General features: G+C 36.3%; 1 protein-coding gene across 1 annotated transcript; it reads right to left on the bottom strand.

The window, feature by feature from the left end:
- Nucleotides 1–608: 608 nt before the first annotated feature.
- osr1 (odd-skipped related transcription factor 1) lies at nucleotides 609–16,392 on the bottom strand. Its single transcript, XM_058077849.2, has 3 exons — nucleotides 16,247–16,392; nucleotides 3,921–4,645; nucleotides 609–1,254 (listed from the first exon to the last, which is right to left on the bottom strand). Exons 2-3 carry the CDS (start codon nucleotides 4,619–4,621, stop codon nucleotides 1,122–1,124), a joined length of 834 nt encoding a protein of 277 aa, XP_057933832.2. The 5' UTR covers nucleotides 4,622–4,645; nucleotides 16,247–16,392; the 3' UTR covers nucleotides 609–1,121.
- Between the last annotated feature and the right edge of the window lie 1,729 nt (nucleotides 16,393–18,121).

Genomic DNA, 18,121 nt, shown 5'->3' with positions numbered 1-18,121 from the left:
CTAGCTACAAGCTACAAGCTACAAGCTACTAGCTACTAGCTACAAGCTACAAGCTACAAGCTACTAGCTACTAGCTACAAGCTACAAGCTACTAGCTACAAGCTACTAGCTACTAGCTACTAGCTACAAGCTACAAGCTACAAGCTACTAGCTACTAGCTACAAGCTACAAGCTACAAGCTACTAGCTACTAGCTACAAGCTACAAGCTACTAGCTACTAGCTACAAGCTACTAGCTACTAGCTACTAGCTACAAGCTACAAGCTACTAGCTACAAGCTACAAGCTACAAGCTACAAGCTACAAGCTACTAGCTACAAGCTACTAGCTACAAGCTACAAGCTACAAGCTACAAGCTACTAGCTACAAGCTACAAGCTACTAGCTACAAGCTACTAGCTACAAGCTACTAGCTACTAGCTACAAGCTACAAGCTACAAGCTACAAGCTACTAGCTACAAGCTACTAGCTACAAGCTACAAGCTACTAGCTACAAGCTACAAGCTACAAGCTACAAGCTACAAGCTACAAGCTACAAGCTACAAGCTACAAGCTACTAGCTACCATACTTAATGGGCCCACAGGACAGGTTAAAAAGAGACTCAAGCAGATACAGTAAAAATGTTTATTTAGAAATGATTATTCATTTTGAAAATAGGTTTGGCAAATCCAGTGATACATGTTATAATCAATAATCAGATTAAAGTGCAAAAATACATTTCTGTTATAATGCATCTGTACAAAAGTAACATTGGAATGTGACAAACGAGTGAAATGGAGGAAACGGCTGCGATACGGTGGCTTGCATAAAGTTGCTGTGCGGTGATCAAGTCCGGCATTTGGATGCTTTGATTCTATTGCTCTTAATGTCCGTTTCACATTCCACGTACACCCACTCACTCGCTCTTCATGGAATTATTATTTCCGCATCTCCTATTTAAACAACTTGCTGGTGAAATTGTTCATCCTTGAGCAGCATTCCAACAAAAGGTGGAAGATGTTGGAAGATCCTCCACCGACGGTCGGCATGAAAAGTCTTTGGTTCTTTGGTTAGCGTTATCTTTGGTCTTTGGTCCTACTGTAAATATCCAGTGTCCGTCTGGCTTCTCTGGAGGAAGAGCCAATCACTTCATCTTGGCTGGCTTCAGTTCCTTGACTTGCACGTGTAACGTTTTGTGAACAGCTAGAGTCCTGGACTGACAGAAGCCCTTCCCGCATTCCTGACACTTGAAGGGCTTTTCTTTGGAATGGATGTACCTGAGGCAAGGGACACAATCAGGCACAAGCAATTAGAGACCAGGAAGTACAGCTTCACAGCACTCTTCACTACCAACGTGCGTTAGGGCGACACCTAATGATTGTAGACCATCGGGTCATTGGTTGGACCGAGACCGGGGGTGTCCAAACATTTTCTTCCAAGCGTTGGATCTATTATCCAGTTAGCTATGGAATACCGTACATCAGGGGTCTCAAACTCAATTTACTTGGGGGGCCACTGGAGCTAGGGTCTGGGCGAGACTGGGCCGCATCAGGTTTTCCAAAAAAAAACGCATTTATTAAAAACAAAAAAATTAAAAAAACTTCACTTTGGTTCCAATTTTCTACAAGAAAAGCTCTGATAAAACATTCCACTGTTCTCAAATATCTTAATTTTTATTTTTCTGCACAAAATAAGATGAAAAATAAATAAACAAATCAAGAATAAAGAAAATCAATCAGTAATAAATAAATATAATAATAATAATAATAAAAAGTTAAGAAACCACATGCTAACTCGCAAACTCGAGAGCTAGCGACCTAAACGGTAGCCTTCAAGTTATTTCCTTTCAACTTAAATAGCCAAAAACTTACCACTTCCACACGGATAGGGAGGATAATTATTAACAGATATTTAACCTTTAACATGAACATTAATCAAGGCGGGGGCCTCAAACTAGTGTCCTGCGGACCACATTTGGCTCGCGGGCTGCATGTTTGAGACCCCTGACATATATACATGGAATACATACGTGGACTAGCATGCGCCCAGGTTAGCCTGTTTTTTTTTTTTTTTCAAACTGAGTTCTTAATAACATCCTGTTAGCTTTTCTACAACACGGAAACATGAACTTTGCTAACTAACACGGTTACGCAGTTATGCCGCCACCCGTCCCACTGTGCTTTGACGGTCCTTGAACACACCACAGTTGGACATGTGTGGGAATACATAAGGATGCATAAGTCTGGTGATGTTATTGGGCGCTAAAGTCAATATTTGTGAAACCTCAAGTTAAGTCAAGTTTTGAGGGACGTCTTCCTGGATAGCATGCTAAGTCATCAAGACGTCTTGAGACACTTGGGCTGTGTTCGAAACCGCATACTAACTACGACATACTCCCATGGCCATACTTTTACTTTTCCATAAAACAGTTTAAGGAAAGCAGGAAGTGATAATACAGTTCAAGGAAAGCAGGAAGTGAACAAATGTAATGAGGTATGAGGTACATTATTTAAATAAATAAATAAATAAAAAATTAAAATTAAAATTAAAATTAAAATTAAAATTAAAATTAAAATTAAAATTAAAATTAAAATTAAAATTAAAATTAAAATTAAAATTAAAATTAAAATTAAAATTAAAATTAAAATCCTTAAACTGTATTATAGAAAGCAGGAAGTGAACAAATGTAATGAGGTATGAGGTACATTATTTAAATAAATAAATAAATAAAACATTAAAAAAATTAAAATTAAAATTAAAATTAAAATTAAAATTAAAATTAAAATTAAAATTAAAATTAAAATTAAAATTAAAATTAAAATTAAAATTAAAATTAAAATCCTTAAACTGTATTATAGAAAGCAGGAAGTGAACAAATGTAATGAGGTATGAGGTACATTATTTAAATAAATAAATAAATAAATAAATTAAAAAAATTAAAATTAAAATTAAAATTAAAATTAAAATTAAAAACCTTAAACTGTATTATAGAAAGCAGGAAGTGAACAAATGTAACAGTTAGTGATTGTAAAAGTACCAGATGGAGGGGTAGGATTTAATAAGCTTTGCTTCTTCCTACTCCTTTTGGACATGTGGAACTGGGAACTGATTATGGGATGCACTCAATTGGAATCTGATGCATGTTCAAATGAAATAAAACATAACTTTATTGAGATTTTTTTCCATTTTGTTCCATTTATTTGTCCAAATACCAACCGTTTACAATTTCGTTCTGACGAATTCGGTAAAATTTAAGCTAGTCAAAGTGAGCAACGCACTTCCGGTTATTTTCACAAAATAAAACACCCTTTAACTTTTCTTATACAAAAAAAACATAGTCATAAATCAATGCTTTTACTTTGAAAACAAGAAGCGAACCAACTCGTAATATATCCCGCTTGACGCCGCGGTTTTGTCCATCAAGTGTTCAGCCAATGTTTTTTTTTTCCGTGGTGCATCCTGGGTAATTTGAGTGTGAGTAGTAAGCTGATGATACATACTCAACATTTCTGGCGAATGCAGTATGCAGTATGCAGTATCCAAAATCGCATACTGCCAGTGTACATACACTGCATACTCAAAGAGTTAGTATGAGTAGTAGTAGTAGTATAAGTATGCGGTTTCTAACACAGCCCAAGATCCAATCAGCAGTCAGAAGACAGTGCGGATGCATTCACGGACTTGCAGTGAGTCGAATATTTCAAACTCTACTCCAAAACGCGCATTTCATTTTCGACTTTGGCGTCAAAAACCAAATGACAAGACTGAAGATCTGCGGGTTGCAGACCCCCTAGTCTAAATCCTAGGAACTTGTTTCTATGTATATTATATTAATATTATTATGTACATATGTTCTAAAGCTACCAATGAAGCTACCAATGATGAAACCACGCATGTGTTGCGTTCATGTACGTTTTGTAAAAGGATTTGACAGAGTTCTCACCTGTGGTCTCGGAGGTGGTCCTGCCTTCGGAAGGCTTTGTGGCAGATGTCACACGTGTACGGCCTCTCGTCCGTGTGCGTCCTCTCGTGGATCAACAGGTTGTAGGATTTGGTAAAATGGCGGCCACAGAATTTGCAGACAAACTCTTTTTTGGTCTTAGAGGGTAAACGGCCTCGACTGGACTTGCGTTCCGGTGAGGAGAACTTGGTCACATCCAAAACGCACCCCGGGCCCGGTGAATTGGGATGGTGAGATGAAGCTGCAGCGGCGGCGGCTGCGGCGGCTGCGGCTGCAGCGGCGGCGGCAACACCCGCCATGCTCAGGTCTTCTGCTTTCATATGATCTTCTTGGGTGGCGGCTGTAGCCAGGTTGGCAAAGTCAAAGCGGGGCTTCTTCTTCAGGCTCTGCATCAACCCTGCAGAGTCCTGCTTGGGCTGCAGCAGGCGGGGGAAAATGGGGATGGACGCAACGGAGGAGAAGTGAGCCGGCAGCTTGGAGATGGTGCAGCGAGGCAAAGCCACGGGAAGGTAGCCTGGCGTCCATTGGTGAAGCTGGATGGCATGCAGGGCGCTGAAGCTGTAGATGCCGTGGAAGTGATCTGCTGGCAGCTGGAGGCCTGTGGAGCTCTGAAGGAGGGAGTAGTCGGCCAGCTGGAGAGATGGGTGGAGCGGGACCGGAGCTGGCAAAGTTTTGCTTCCCATGGCCGTGACTAGAAGTCCGATTGGCTGTTTGGGAGAGACAACATTGACGGATTAAGTCAGGTCATTTGGCTTTAAGGCGCTTGAACAAAATGTCTTTGAGAGGGATCATCAGTGGTTTGGGTCCGAGGGGATGGGGGCATTTGTTCTTGAAAAACTTCACACGGGCACTCGTCTTATCACACGGATCCTCATTCACAGGGGCATGCAAAATCCACTGAACTGCTACAATATGCATCCGTATCGGTCGTTGGCTAGGACACAAAACAAACACCATCCTCCATCTTGGGGACACCCTTTTTGGGCGTATGGGCGTATGGAATTTTCTGTTAGTATATCTAAATGAAATACGACCGATCATCTTTTGTGTTTCACACACATCGGCTTTGACTTTGGCATTTCGTCAAAGATCGTCCAGATCGTTGCGAACCTAAATGTTAGCCTTTGGTCCGAACTGATTTGCTCCGTCTTGACTCGAGGGCCTAACCGATTCTTGATGAATTCAAACAACCATCTTCACGTTCATAATTGTTAGTTGCAACTGTAAAATAATGCTAAGACTTAGCATTATTAGGCCCTTGAGTCTAGACCAGGGGTCTCAAACACATGGCTCGTGGGCCGCGCAAATTTGATATGGATGCTGTATGGTATCATGTACCCAGAAAAAATTATTACGTTTGATTCATGTTCATGTTAAAGGTTAAATAACTGTTAATAGTTATCCTCCCTATCCGTGTGGAAGTGGTAAGTTTTTTATATGGATGCTGTATGGTATCATGTACCCAGAAAAAATTCTTACGTTTGATTCATGTTCATGTTAAAGGTTAAATAACTGTTAATAGTTATCCTCCCTATACGTGTGGAAGTGGTAAGTTTTTGGCTATTTAAGTTGAAAGGAAATAAATTGAGCTAGCTCTCTAGTTTGCGAGTTAGCATGTGTCTCAAGACCCTGCAGTTGCGCAATATGTTGTAAATAAAAAGAGTATAAATGTGACTATAGTCGTGTTTTGTCATGTCTACAGGGCTCTAATAATGCTTTGTTCGTTTTAATCTGAAAAAAATCATTTGTCTACCCACCAACTATATGTGCTTTCTTAACTTTTTATTATTATTATTATATTTATTTATTCATGATTTGTTTATTTTTCATCTTATTTTGTGCAGAAAAATAAAAATTAAGATATTTGAGAACAGTGGAATGTTTTATCAGAGCTTTTATTGTAGAAAATCGGAACCAAAGCATTGAAAAAGTTTGTATATTTTTCTGTTTTTAAGAAATTTTTATACGTTTTTTTTTTTTTTTTTTGATGCGGCCCAACCTTGCCCAGACCGTAGCTCCAGTGGCCCCCAGGTAAATTGAGTTCGAGACCCCTGGTCTAGACGGAGCAAATCAATTTGGACCAAAGGCTAACATTTAGGTTCGCAACGATCTGGACGATCTTTGACGAAATGCCAAAGTCAAAGCTGATGTGTGTGAAAGGTCGTCTTTCATGACTGACTAAGAAAATTAGAAAATATTCACTTTTGTCGAAGTCAAAGTCTATAAACAAAACCAAAAAATGTATCGATTGATTGGATAATAGTTTGATCACTGATTTGTTTAAAAACTAACCTATAAAAGTTATGTACTTTAAACATGGCTTTGCAAGCATACAAAATCATCAGGACGTTAAACAACTGTTTTTTCCCGTCGTAAGATTGCCGCTACATACGAGAACCCATCCCCCTTCTGGAACAAGGAGTGGAATGACAAAAGGCACACCTCCATCTGAGGCTAATACGCATCCAGCTGAGATGAAGCTGTTCAACAGGCTGCCACGATATGCTGATACGCTCATTACGACCACGTGCGAAGAGACTTTCTGTTTGATCCACAACAGGGAGCGGTAGCACCGTGAAAAGGAAAACGTAAAACTCTATCTTAGTGTTGTTCTTGTTGATTTCCAAATGTTTTAAAAGACCAGCACGTTCTGGTAGTTGGGGCGGTTATGGAAAACCACCATGATGAACATCATAAACACTTTGTTATGGCGAGGTCTTCATTCCGCAGTAAAAGTGTCAAAGAAGATGAGCATGAAGATGTACGGTATACTGCAGATGGACGTGTCAGACAGAAAACGAAGTGTGTGTGTGTGTGTGTGTGTGTTTCTCCTTCCCAGAAACATGCCTGGAGCTGTCAAAGGCGGTGTGAGAGAATGGCAGCATTCAGCACGAGCCCGTGAGCTGTTAAATCAGGTTTGATAAGCAGGAATAACAAGACAACAATGTATCTTTGTTCCAGTCTGCATTTGATTGACAGCCACTTCCTGTTCTATGACTCCTGTTCATTCAACTCATCTTGTCAGCCAGCAAATCCACTTTAAAGACACTACTGAATGGAATATATTCATAGTATTTTAATACTACATGTACAAATATTACATATCTCACAAGATGAATGGATGAAGCAATGATTCATTGATTATACAATTTATCAATTGGTATTCCGTGAATGTTTTTTTTTATTTAAAAATGTAAATATCCTCTGATTTGAGCCTCTCAAATGTGAATATTTGTCATTTTATACAAATAAAATGTATATTATTATTATTCATTCATTTTCTACCGCGTTTTATTATTATTATTATTATTATATTTTATTTTTTATTATTATATATTTTATTTGTATTTTTTTATTAAATAAATTAATTTTAATTTTAATTTTAATTTTAATTTTAATTTTAATTTTAATTTTAATTTTAATTTTAATTTTAATTTTAATTTTAATTTTAATTTTAATTTTAATTTTTCCTTAACCTATTATCTTTGTCTTTTTGGCAATAACAAAATAACAAAATATTCACACATATTAGCTTGCGATCATTTTTGTTCCTTTTTGATGCAGACCAAACAATGTTTGGTTCATGCTGATTAATCAGAAAAAAAACAAGCTTCAGATTAATCGACTGAGGAAATAATAACCTTATTTTTTCTCAACCGATTTTAACAATTGCAACAAATTATTTTTGCACATCCCCAAAAATTTCCCACATTTCCCCAAAACACTACTTCCATATTTTTACACAAATTCAAATCAAAACATTCCGGGTATTTTCAGTATTTCAACAATGTTGAGTTTTCCTGGAATTCCACATTTTCCATAAAACCAGTCTCTTTCATCTTGACCATTCTTACCACTTCCGAATTTCTCAACCATTCAAACCATCAAAACATTCAGGCTAACAATTTCCCATATCCCCCACATTCCCACTTTTCCTGGCAATTTCATTTTCCGTGCAACATTTCAGTTTGGCTTCAGCTCTTCAGAATTCACTCACAAGTTCCCTCAAAATTTTCCCAAATTCGCCCAAAACACTACTTCAATATTTTTACACAAATTCAAACCAGGTGAAAACATTCCGGGTATTTCAGTATTCCAACAATGTTAGGTTTTCCTGGAATTCCACATTTTCCATCAAACGAGTCTCTTTCATCTTGACCATTCTTACCACTTCCACATTTCCCAACCCATTCAAACCATCAAAAAATTCAGGCTAACAATTTCCCATATCCCCCACATTCCCACTTTTCCTGGCAATTTCATTTTCCGTGCAACATTTCAGTTCAGCTTCAGCTCTTCAGAATTCACACGCAAGTTCCCTCAGAATTTTCCCAAATTTCCCCAAAACACTACTTTGATATTTTTACACAAATTCAAACCAGGTGAAAACATTCCGGGTATTTTCAGTATTCCAACAATGTTGTTTTTTTCCTGGAATTCCTCATTTTCCATAAAACGAGTCTCTTTCATCTTGACCATTCTTACCACTTCCACATTTCCCAACCCATTCAAACCATCAAATCATTCAGGCTAACAATTTCCCATATCTCCCACATTCCCACTTTTCCTGGTAATTTCATTTTCCGTGCAACATTTCAGTTCGGCTTCAGCTCTTCAGAATTCACTCACAAGTTCCCTCAAAATTTTCCCAAATTTCCCCAAAACACTACTTCGATATTTTCACACAAATTCAAACCAGGTGAAAACATTCTGGGTATTTCAGTATTCCAACAATGTTGGGTTTTCCTGGAATTCCATATTTTCCATAAAACGAGTCTCTTTCATCTTGACCATTCTTACCACTTCCACATTTCCCAACCCATTCAAACCATCAAATCATTCAGGCTATCAATTTCCCATATCCCCAAGATTCCCACTTTTCCTGGCAATTTCATTTTCCGTGCAACATTTCAGTTCGGCTTCCCAAAATTTTCCAGAATTTCCCCTTCTGGAATAAATGAATGATGCTAACCAAGGTTCTGAATTTCATTCATCATTTTTATGTATTTACATGTATGAGGAATTCTTTTCTGCATGTCCAACTATACTTTAAAATGACATAAATATGTGTTTAAATGTGTAAATTGATTTGCATTTTTTCTGGGAAAAATTGATTTGGTTAGCATCCGATTCGGTTAGAGTCCAACCATCTGGAACAAATGAATGATGCTAACCAAGGTTCTGAATTTCATTCATCATTTTTTTGCATTTACATGCATGAGGAATTCTTTTCTGCATGTCCAACTATACTTTAAAATGATATAAATATGTGTTTAAACATGTAACTGGATTTGCATTTCTTATGGGAAAAATTGATTTGGTTAGCATCCGATTCGGTTAGAGTCAGACCTTTTGGAACAAATGAATGATGCTAACCAAGGTTCTGAATTTCATTCATCATTTTTATGCATTTACATGCATGAGGAATTATTTTCTGCATGTCCTTTTGGAACAAATGAATGATGCTAACCAAGGTTCTGAATTTCATTCAGCGTTTTTATGCATTTACATGCATGAGGAATTATTTTCTGCATGTTCAACTATACTTCAAAATGATATAAATATGTGTTTAAACGTGTAACTGGATTTGCATTTCTTATGGGAAAAAATTATTTGGTTAGCATCCGATTCGGTTAAAGTCAGACCTTCTGGAACAAATGAATGATGCTAACCAAGGTTCAGAATTTCATTCATCATTTTTATGCATTTACATGCATGAGGAATTATTTTCTGCATGTCCTTTTGGAACAAATGAATGATGCTAACCAAGGTTCTGAATTTCATTCATCATTTTTATGTGTTTACATGCATGAGGAATTCTTTGTCCAACTATACTTCAAAATGATATAAATATGTGTTTAAACATGTAAATGGATTTGCATTTCTTATGGGAAAAATTTATTTGGTTAGCATCCGATTCGGTTAGAGTCAAACCTTCTGGAACAAATGAATGATGCTAACCAAGGTTCTGAATTTCATTCATCTTTTTTATGCATTTACATGCATGAGGAATTATTTTCTGCATGTCCTTCTGGAACAAATAAATGATGCTAACCAAGGTTCTGTCATTTTCTGGTCGTTTAAGAAGGAAGCTATGGATTCTAAACAACTTGGAGGATACACACATGGATACAACGTGGTTGTATTTGGAGTTAACAATTGTTGTGATCCAGGAGTGAAATTCCAGCAGCTTCAACAGGACCCCGATACTTGGGGCTGCTGGGTTGCGTCCGTGTTGGATAAGTTGGTGATCAAAGGGGTTAAGATGCTGTCAGAACGTTTCTTATGGATTGAAGCGTTGCTTGGCGGTTTGATGTAAGATTTGATGTGGTTTGCGTCAAACGTAAACAAGGTGAAAGGCTCCAGGCTGCGGTCGGGCTACTCATCACTTGTGGGGGATGAAGTAGTTGTAATGAGGAGCAGTGAAGCTCAAACAGCCCCCTGTGGTCTCTTCCTTTCTGATCAAGACGCAGAAGTAATTGACTTTTACTCGGGGGGTCATTGAGGATATAAGTGCTCTGCCGCTGAGCCGCTGCTCACCTTTAACCCTTTAATGTCCGCATACCAGGACCCTCCAGATCACAGCAGCCGTGAAGGCCTTCTGTTTTAGACAAGCCTGTGAGATTCAGCGCCTCCGAGACTTTGGCTCTCACCTCCACCTAAATCTGATCAGGCTGGGCTTGGCAACCCAGCAAAGCTTCGACCGGAACTTTCACAAGTTTCACAATACGACAGAAGTCCGTTTCGGGAGAAACCGCATGCGAATGCTGAAGAGCTGAACTGAATTGATGGAAGCAAAATGTGGACAAATTAGAATGTGGGAAATTGTTAGCATGGCTGTTTTGAGAACCTGGAAAAAATGCCATTTGGGGCACATTTGTAAATTCCAAAGGATTTTTTGGAATGTGAAACATCAAAACATTTGAGTGTTGGAATACTTATAGAATAGGATGAGAATTGTCCGAGTAATAAGAATTCCTAGTCCAGATATCCTGAACGAGCTGAAAGTTTTCATGCTGGAATCGAACCTTTATCCGTTCATTTTCAATGACAAAGTTGTCTATGAATTACAAATAATGACGAGAATTTGGGGTAATGCATTTCGAGAGAGGCGAGCTGAATATTTCGATGTTGGAATAGTTTGATTGGGTCAAGGAATGTGGAAAAAGTTGAGCGTCCATAAATGGACTGTAACCAAAAAGCATGAGGAATTATTTTTTGCATGTCCAACTATACTTTAAAATGATATAAATATGTGTTTAAACATGTAACTGGATTTGCATTTCTTATGGGACAAATTTATTTGGTTAGCATCCGATTCGGTTAGAGTCAGACCTTCTGGAACAAATGAATGATGCTAACCAAGGTTCTGAATTTCATTGATCATTTTTATGCATTTACATGCATGAGGAATTATTTTCTGCATGTCCAATTATACTTTAAAATGATATAAATATGTGTTTAAACATGTAACTGGATTTGCATTTCTTATGGGACAAATTTATTTGGTTAGCATCCGATTCGGTTAGAGTCACACCTTCTGGAACAAATGAATGATGCTAACCAAGGTTCTGAATTTCATTCATCATTTTTATGCATTTACATGCATGAGGAATTATGAAAGTTTTCATGCTGGAATCGAACCTTTATCCGTTCATTTTCAATGACAAAGTTGTCTATGAATTACAAATAATGACGGGAATTTGGGGTAATGCATTTCGAGAGAGGCGAGCTGAATATTTCGATGTTGGAATAGTTTGATTGGGTCAAGGAATGTGGAAAAAGTTGAGCGTCCATAAATGGACTGTAACCAAAAAGCATGAGGAATTATTTTTTGCATGTCCAACTATACTTTAAAATGATATAAATATGTGTTTAAACATGTAACTGGATTTGCATTTCTTATGGGACAAATTTATTTGGTTAGCATCCGATTCGGTTAGAGTCAGACCTTCTGGAACAAATGAATGATGCTAACCAAGGTTCTGAATTTCATTGATCATTTTTATGCATTTACATGTATGAGGAATTCTTTTCTGCATGTCCAACTATACTTTAAAATGATATAAATATGTGTTTAAACATGTAACTGGATTTGCATTTCTTATGTGAAAAATGTATTTGGTTAGCATCCGATTCGGTTAGAGTCAGACCTTCTGGAACAAATGAATGATGCTAACCAAGGTTCTGAATTTCATTCATCATTTTTATGTATTTACATGCATGAGGAATTATGAAAGTTTTCATGCTGGAATCGAACCTTTATCCGTTCATTTTCAATGACAAAGTTGTCTATGAATTACAAATAATGACGGGAATTTGGGGTAATGCATTTCGAGAGAGGCGAGCTGAATATTTCGATGTTGGAATAGTTTGATTGGGTCAAGGAATGTGGAAAAAGTTGAGCGTCCATAAATGGACTGTAACCAAAAAGCATGAGGTATTATTTTTTGCATGTCCAACTATACTTTAAAATGATATAAATATGTGTTTAAACATGTAACTGGATTTGCATTTCTTATGGGACAAATTTATTTGGTTAGCATCCGATTCGGTTAGAGTCAGACCTTCTGGAACAAATGAATGATGCTAACCAAGGTTCTGAATTTCATTCATCATTTTTATGCATTTACATGTATGAGGAATTATTTTCTGCATGCCCAACTATACTTTAAAATGATATAAATATGTGTTTAAACATGTAACTGGATTTGCATTTCTTGTGTGAAAAATTTATTTGGTTAGCATCCGATTCGGTTAGAGTCAGACCTTCTGGAACAAATGAATGATGCTAACCAAGGTTCTGAATTTCATTAATCATTTTTATGCATTTACATGCATGAGGAATTATGAAAGTTTTCATGCTGGAATCAAACCTTTATCCGTTCATTTTCAATGACAAAGTTGTCATTATTATTATTATTGTTTACAAACTCAGGGAACGAGTCAGAAAGGAAGACTTGAGGGCCAAAAAGCCAGAGGATTTGAATTACAGTCAATAGAATATGACCGAGCGCTTAGCGTGCAGGCCACACAGCTAGGAGACCCAAGTTCGATTCCACCCTTGGCCATCTTTGCGTGACGTTTGCATGTTCTTCCCTGTGCAAGCGTAGGTTTTCTCCGGGGATTCCGACCTCCTGAATGATTAGCATATTTTGCTTTGTACAAACAACCTTATTTTGAACAAGGTATTAAGTATAAAAATGATTTTTCTGAGTATTTTATCGCCTTTGTGGTATTTCTTGATAAATGTTGAGTTGTCTTCTGATGACCGTTAGTAAAAACAAACACAAGTCAAATCAAAAATTTTAGTTATGAAGTATCGGTATCATGTTGACTTGGTACAGATACCAACATCTGCCGTATCAGCGTATATAAGAATGTGCAGTGTAATGTAATTCCGTGCCGCATCATGCTCCGGACAGCATTCCCATCTGACCCTGATTAGCCCAAAGTGCTAAGAACAGCTAATGGCTTTTTTCTTGCAGACCTCTGATCTCATGCACATGGACTTTATTGGATTGAGCCTCATTAAGTAGACTGCCTCATTAATTAGTGACAATAGGGGTGAGGGCACTGCGATGGAAGCAGCAGGGGGTTAAGTGTCAACTTTGAATGTAGACGTCGCCTCTGGCCTCTTTTGTCTTGTGTTGTGTTTATTCTGCATGCGCTAATTGTGCCGCATTTACTCGTTAATCTTCTTGTCACCAAAGCGAAAATGCATATCCAGCGCCTGGCCCAAAAAAGGTCATCGCCTGGACTTAGCCAAGCTAATAGCCGAGAACCTTCCATGGGAGCTGGCAACCACATCTTTAACCCAAAGGAGCTGCTCATTTGTAGACCAACCACAGCCTCTTTCAGAAGATTTAAGGCAGGGGTCTCCAACTTGCGGCCCGCGGGCCAAATGCGGTACACGGGATGCTAGTTTGAGGCCCGCTGCCTTGATATGAAAGTTTAATGTTTGATATAGATGCCGTATGGTATCATGTACCCAGAAACGAGCTGTGTCATTGTATTAGCAGTGACGCTAAAGGCTTATGACGTATTTATCAAGAAATACCACAAGTGTAAAATACAAGTCATAAGATAAGGCAGCTCATCAAACATGTGGTTAAAGTTACGACGCTGCTAACCAGATGGAATCGAGTACAATGCTAACTTGCTAATTGGGTAAAATGATTAAGTTTCATTAATGTTCATGTTAAAGTTAAATAACTGTTAATACTGATCATTTGAATCTGAAAAATAATAAATTCTCTACCCAGCAACTATATGTGATTTCATATTCATATTTTATTATTATATTTATTTATTACTGATTTATTTTCTTTATTCTTGATTTGTTTATTTATTTTTTTACTTATTTTTATAGAAAAATACAAATTAAGATATTGGAGAACAGTGGAATGTTTTATCAGAGCTTTTCTTAATGCAAAAGCATTAATTTTTTCTGTTTTTAATTAAAAAAAATGTTTAAACCTGATGCGGCCCAGCCTCCCCCAGGCCCTAGCTCCAGTGGCCCCCAGATAAATTGAGTTTGAGACCCCTGATCTAAGGAGACGGCTAAAATCGCAAGTTAGCGAGTTAAAAACTGTCCAATGCATATTTTTTTTTAAAAATGGGGGGCGAGTCACCCATCACCAGAGACAGATGGCACCTCAATAAATAATATACATAACATTTTCATTTATGACTTTAAATATATTACATATTAACAATTAGGGGACTTTTTTATGTTTTAATAATGATTAAACATTATTTATATATATAATATTTATTTGTTTATATAATAATACATTATTTTATATTTTTTTGTTTATATAATAATACATTATTTTATATTTTTTTATTTATTAATAAATTAATAAATTTCTTAGTTATTAAATAAATACAATTTCTTGTATAATATAGATGAATTACAAATTTATTTATGACTTTAAATGTATTATGTATCAACAGTTAGGGGACTTTTTATGTTTTAATAATGATTAAAAATTATTTATATATATAATATTTATTTATTTATATAATAATACATTATTTTATATTTTTTTATTTATTAATAAATTAATACATTTCTTAGTTATTAAATAAATACAATTTCTTGTATAATATAGATGAATTACAAATTTATTTATGACTTTAAATGTATTACGTATCAACAGTTAGGGGACTTTTTTATGTTTTAATAATGATTAAAAATTATTTATATATATAATATTTATTTATTTATATAATAATACATTATTTTATATTTTTTTATTTATTAATAAATTAATAAATTTCTTGGTTATTAAATAAATACAATTTCTTGTATAATATAGATGAATTACAAATTTATTTATGACTTTAAATGTATTACATATCAACAGTTAGGGGACTTTTTATGTTTTAATAATGATTAATAAATTATTCATATATAATATTTTTTTATTTATATAATACATTATTTAATATTTTTTTATTTATTAATAAATGTATACATTTCTTAGTTATTAAATAAATACAACTTGTACAATATAGATAAATCGAGTTATTTTAACGCTTCAAGCTGCAACTATTTTGCTATTCCATGAAATGTTTTGAAATGTTTTTATGATATTCCCACACATGAGAAAACAGTGATTGACATGCGTGCCCCCGTTCTTGGGAACCCAACCACTAAGCGTTGCGTTTGGGTTCCATTCCGCCAATAATTAAGTAAAATCACCGAAACTAATCATCATAGTTGCAGGACTAATTTTCATGATTAAAAGTTTACTGCTAACAAAACTCTCAAAATTTGGTATCACAAAAATAGGTTGAAGGTTGAATACTGTCAACTACTGGCTCGTTGGCTTTGTCAGCAAATGAATGAGCTTTAAGTTGGTCTATTAGCATGACGTTTTGAAATAATGAAACATATAACATTCCTATTGATTGACCCTGTAGTCCACATGTTACATGTCAGCTGTCGGACTACAACTTTATTGACTACTTTTAACATGTTTTGAGTCCTGTGTGGGGGGGTGTTAATTCTTTTTTTAAATTTTAAAGTTTTATTTTTCCCCAGTGTAACCTGAATGCACCTGGCATGAATGTGATTGGTGTGTAGTTAGGAGTGTATGTGTGTGTATTGGCGTGTTCAATGCGTGTTGGAATTGAACACTCCTGCTGACAATAAAGTTTGGAAAGGGGACAGGATGGGGGTCAGGATAATGAAATTCCCGCTCTATGAATAGCATCAAGTGTTCCGCACAAGATGTACTTATTGACTTGTGTAAATAATGGAGACAGGAGAACGCAATAAAGCAAAAGAGGAGACTTACCTGCCAAGAATGTTCTGCTGAGGTTGCGGAAGCCCGACTTAAGCCCGAAGCGGAGCGCTGTTCTGCGGGGAAAGGTGACTCTTAATGGGACGACGGCATGGTTCCTCCTCCTGGGCTGAAAAAGGCACTTTGGATGTCGGCGTGCTTCTCCTTCTCCACTGGTGTGCGCGCTCTCACGCTGGCGCGCTTCTCTTTATTACAGCGCGGAGTCGCGCGCGCACGCGCGCGCGCGCACACGCTGCTTCTGGCGCGTCACTCAGCCGGCCCACCAACATCAGACATCACCTGGGGTGGGGGGAGGGGGGGGGGGGTACTGCAAAGTCAATACAGAGCCAGGACACCACGGTACTATTTGATACTATTTGATACTACATGATACTATTTGAAATACAAATGGTAATGGTAATGGTAATGGTAATGGTAATGGTAATGGTTTAATTCCATTTGAACATGCATCATATTCCAATTGAGTGCATCCCATAATCAGTTCCCAGTTCCACATGTCCAAAAGGAGTAGGAAGAAGCAAAGCTTATTAAATCCCACCCCTCCATCTGGTACTTTTACAATCACTAACTGTTACATTTGTTCACTTCCTGCTTTCCTAATATAGTTAAAAAAAATTTTTTTTACATTTTTTTAATTTTTGTCAAATCAGTTCCCAGTTCCACATGTCCAAAAGGAGTAGGAAGAAGCAAAATTTATTAAATCCTACCCCTCCATCTGGTACTTTTACAATCAGTAACTGTTACATTTGTTCACTTCCTGCTTTCCTAATATAGTTTAAGTTTTTTTGTTTTTTTAAAAAAAATTTAATTTTCAAATTTTTGTCAAATCAGTTCCCAGTTCCACATGTCCAAAAGGAGTAGGAAGAAGCAAAGCTTATTAAATCCTACCCCCCCATCTGGTACTTTTACAATCACTAACTGTTACATTTGTTCACTTCCTGCTCTCATAATATAGTTTAAGTTTTTTTTTTTACATTTTTTAAATTTTTGTCATATCAGTTCCCAGTTCCACATGTCCAAAAGGAGTAGGAAGAAGCAAAGTTTATTAAATCCTACCCCTCCATCTGGTACTTTTACAATCACTAACTGTTACATTTGTTCACTTCCTGCTTTCCTAATATAGTTTAATTTTTATTTTTTTTTTTCAATTTAATTTTTTAATTTTTGTCAAATCAGTTCCCAGTTCCACATGTCCAAAAGGAGTAGGAAGAAGCAAAGCTTATTAAATCCTACCCCTCCATCTGGTACTTTTACAATCACTAACTGTTACATTTGTTCACTTCCTGCTTTCCTAATATAGTTTAAGTTTTTTTGTTTTGTTTTTTAATTTAATTTTAAATTTTTTGTCAAATCAGTTCCCAGTTCCACATGTCCAAAAGGAGTAGGAAGAAGCAAAGTTTATTAAATCCTACCCCTCCATCTGGTACTTTTACAATCACGAACTGTTACATTTGTTCACTTCCTGCTTTCCTAATATAGTTTAAGTTTTTTTTTTTACATTTTTTTAATTTTTGTCAAATCAGTTCCCAGTTCCACATGTCCAAAAGGAGTAGGAAGAAGCAAAGCTTATTAAATCCTACCCCTCCATCTGGTACTTTTACAATCACTAACTGTTACATTTGTTCACTTCCTGCTTTCCTAATATAGTTTAAGTTTTTTTTTAATTTTTTACATTTTTTCAATTTTCGTCAAATCAGTTCCCAGTTCCACATGTCCAAAAGGAGTAGGAAGAAGCAAAGCTTATTAAATCCTACCCCTCCATCTGGTACTTTTACAATCAGTAACTGTTACATTTGTTCACTTCCTGCTTTCCTAATATAGTTTAAGATTGTTTTTTTTTTACCAAAGTACAATAAATTGTCAAGATCA

The sequence above is a fragment of the Doryrhamphus excisus genome, linkage group LG14 (genome assembly GCF_037039965.1).
Source record: "Doryrhamphus excisus strain RoL-2023G ecotype Guam linkage group LG14, RoL_Dexc_Guam_v1.1, whole genome shotgun sequence".
NCBI classification, from domain to species: Eukaryota; Metazoa; Chordata; class Actinopteri; order Syngnathiformes; family Syngnathidae; genus Doryrhamphus; species Doryrhamphus excisus.
This window is presented reverse-complemented; position numbering and strand designations above follow the sequence as displayed.

Bases quoted from the DNA above. Each gene is read 5' to 3' on its own strand.
- osr1 (XM_058077849.2), bottom strand. From the start codon at position 4,621: ATGGGAAGCAAAACTTTGCCAGCTCCGGTCCCGCTCCACCCATCTCTC. The intron at 1,255-3,920 runs GTGAGAACTCTG...CCCTTGCCTCAG, and splicing joins GACCACCTCCGAGACCACAG to GTACATCCATTCCAAAGAAA.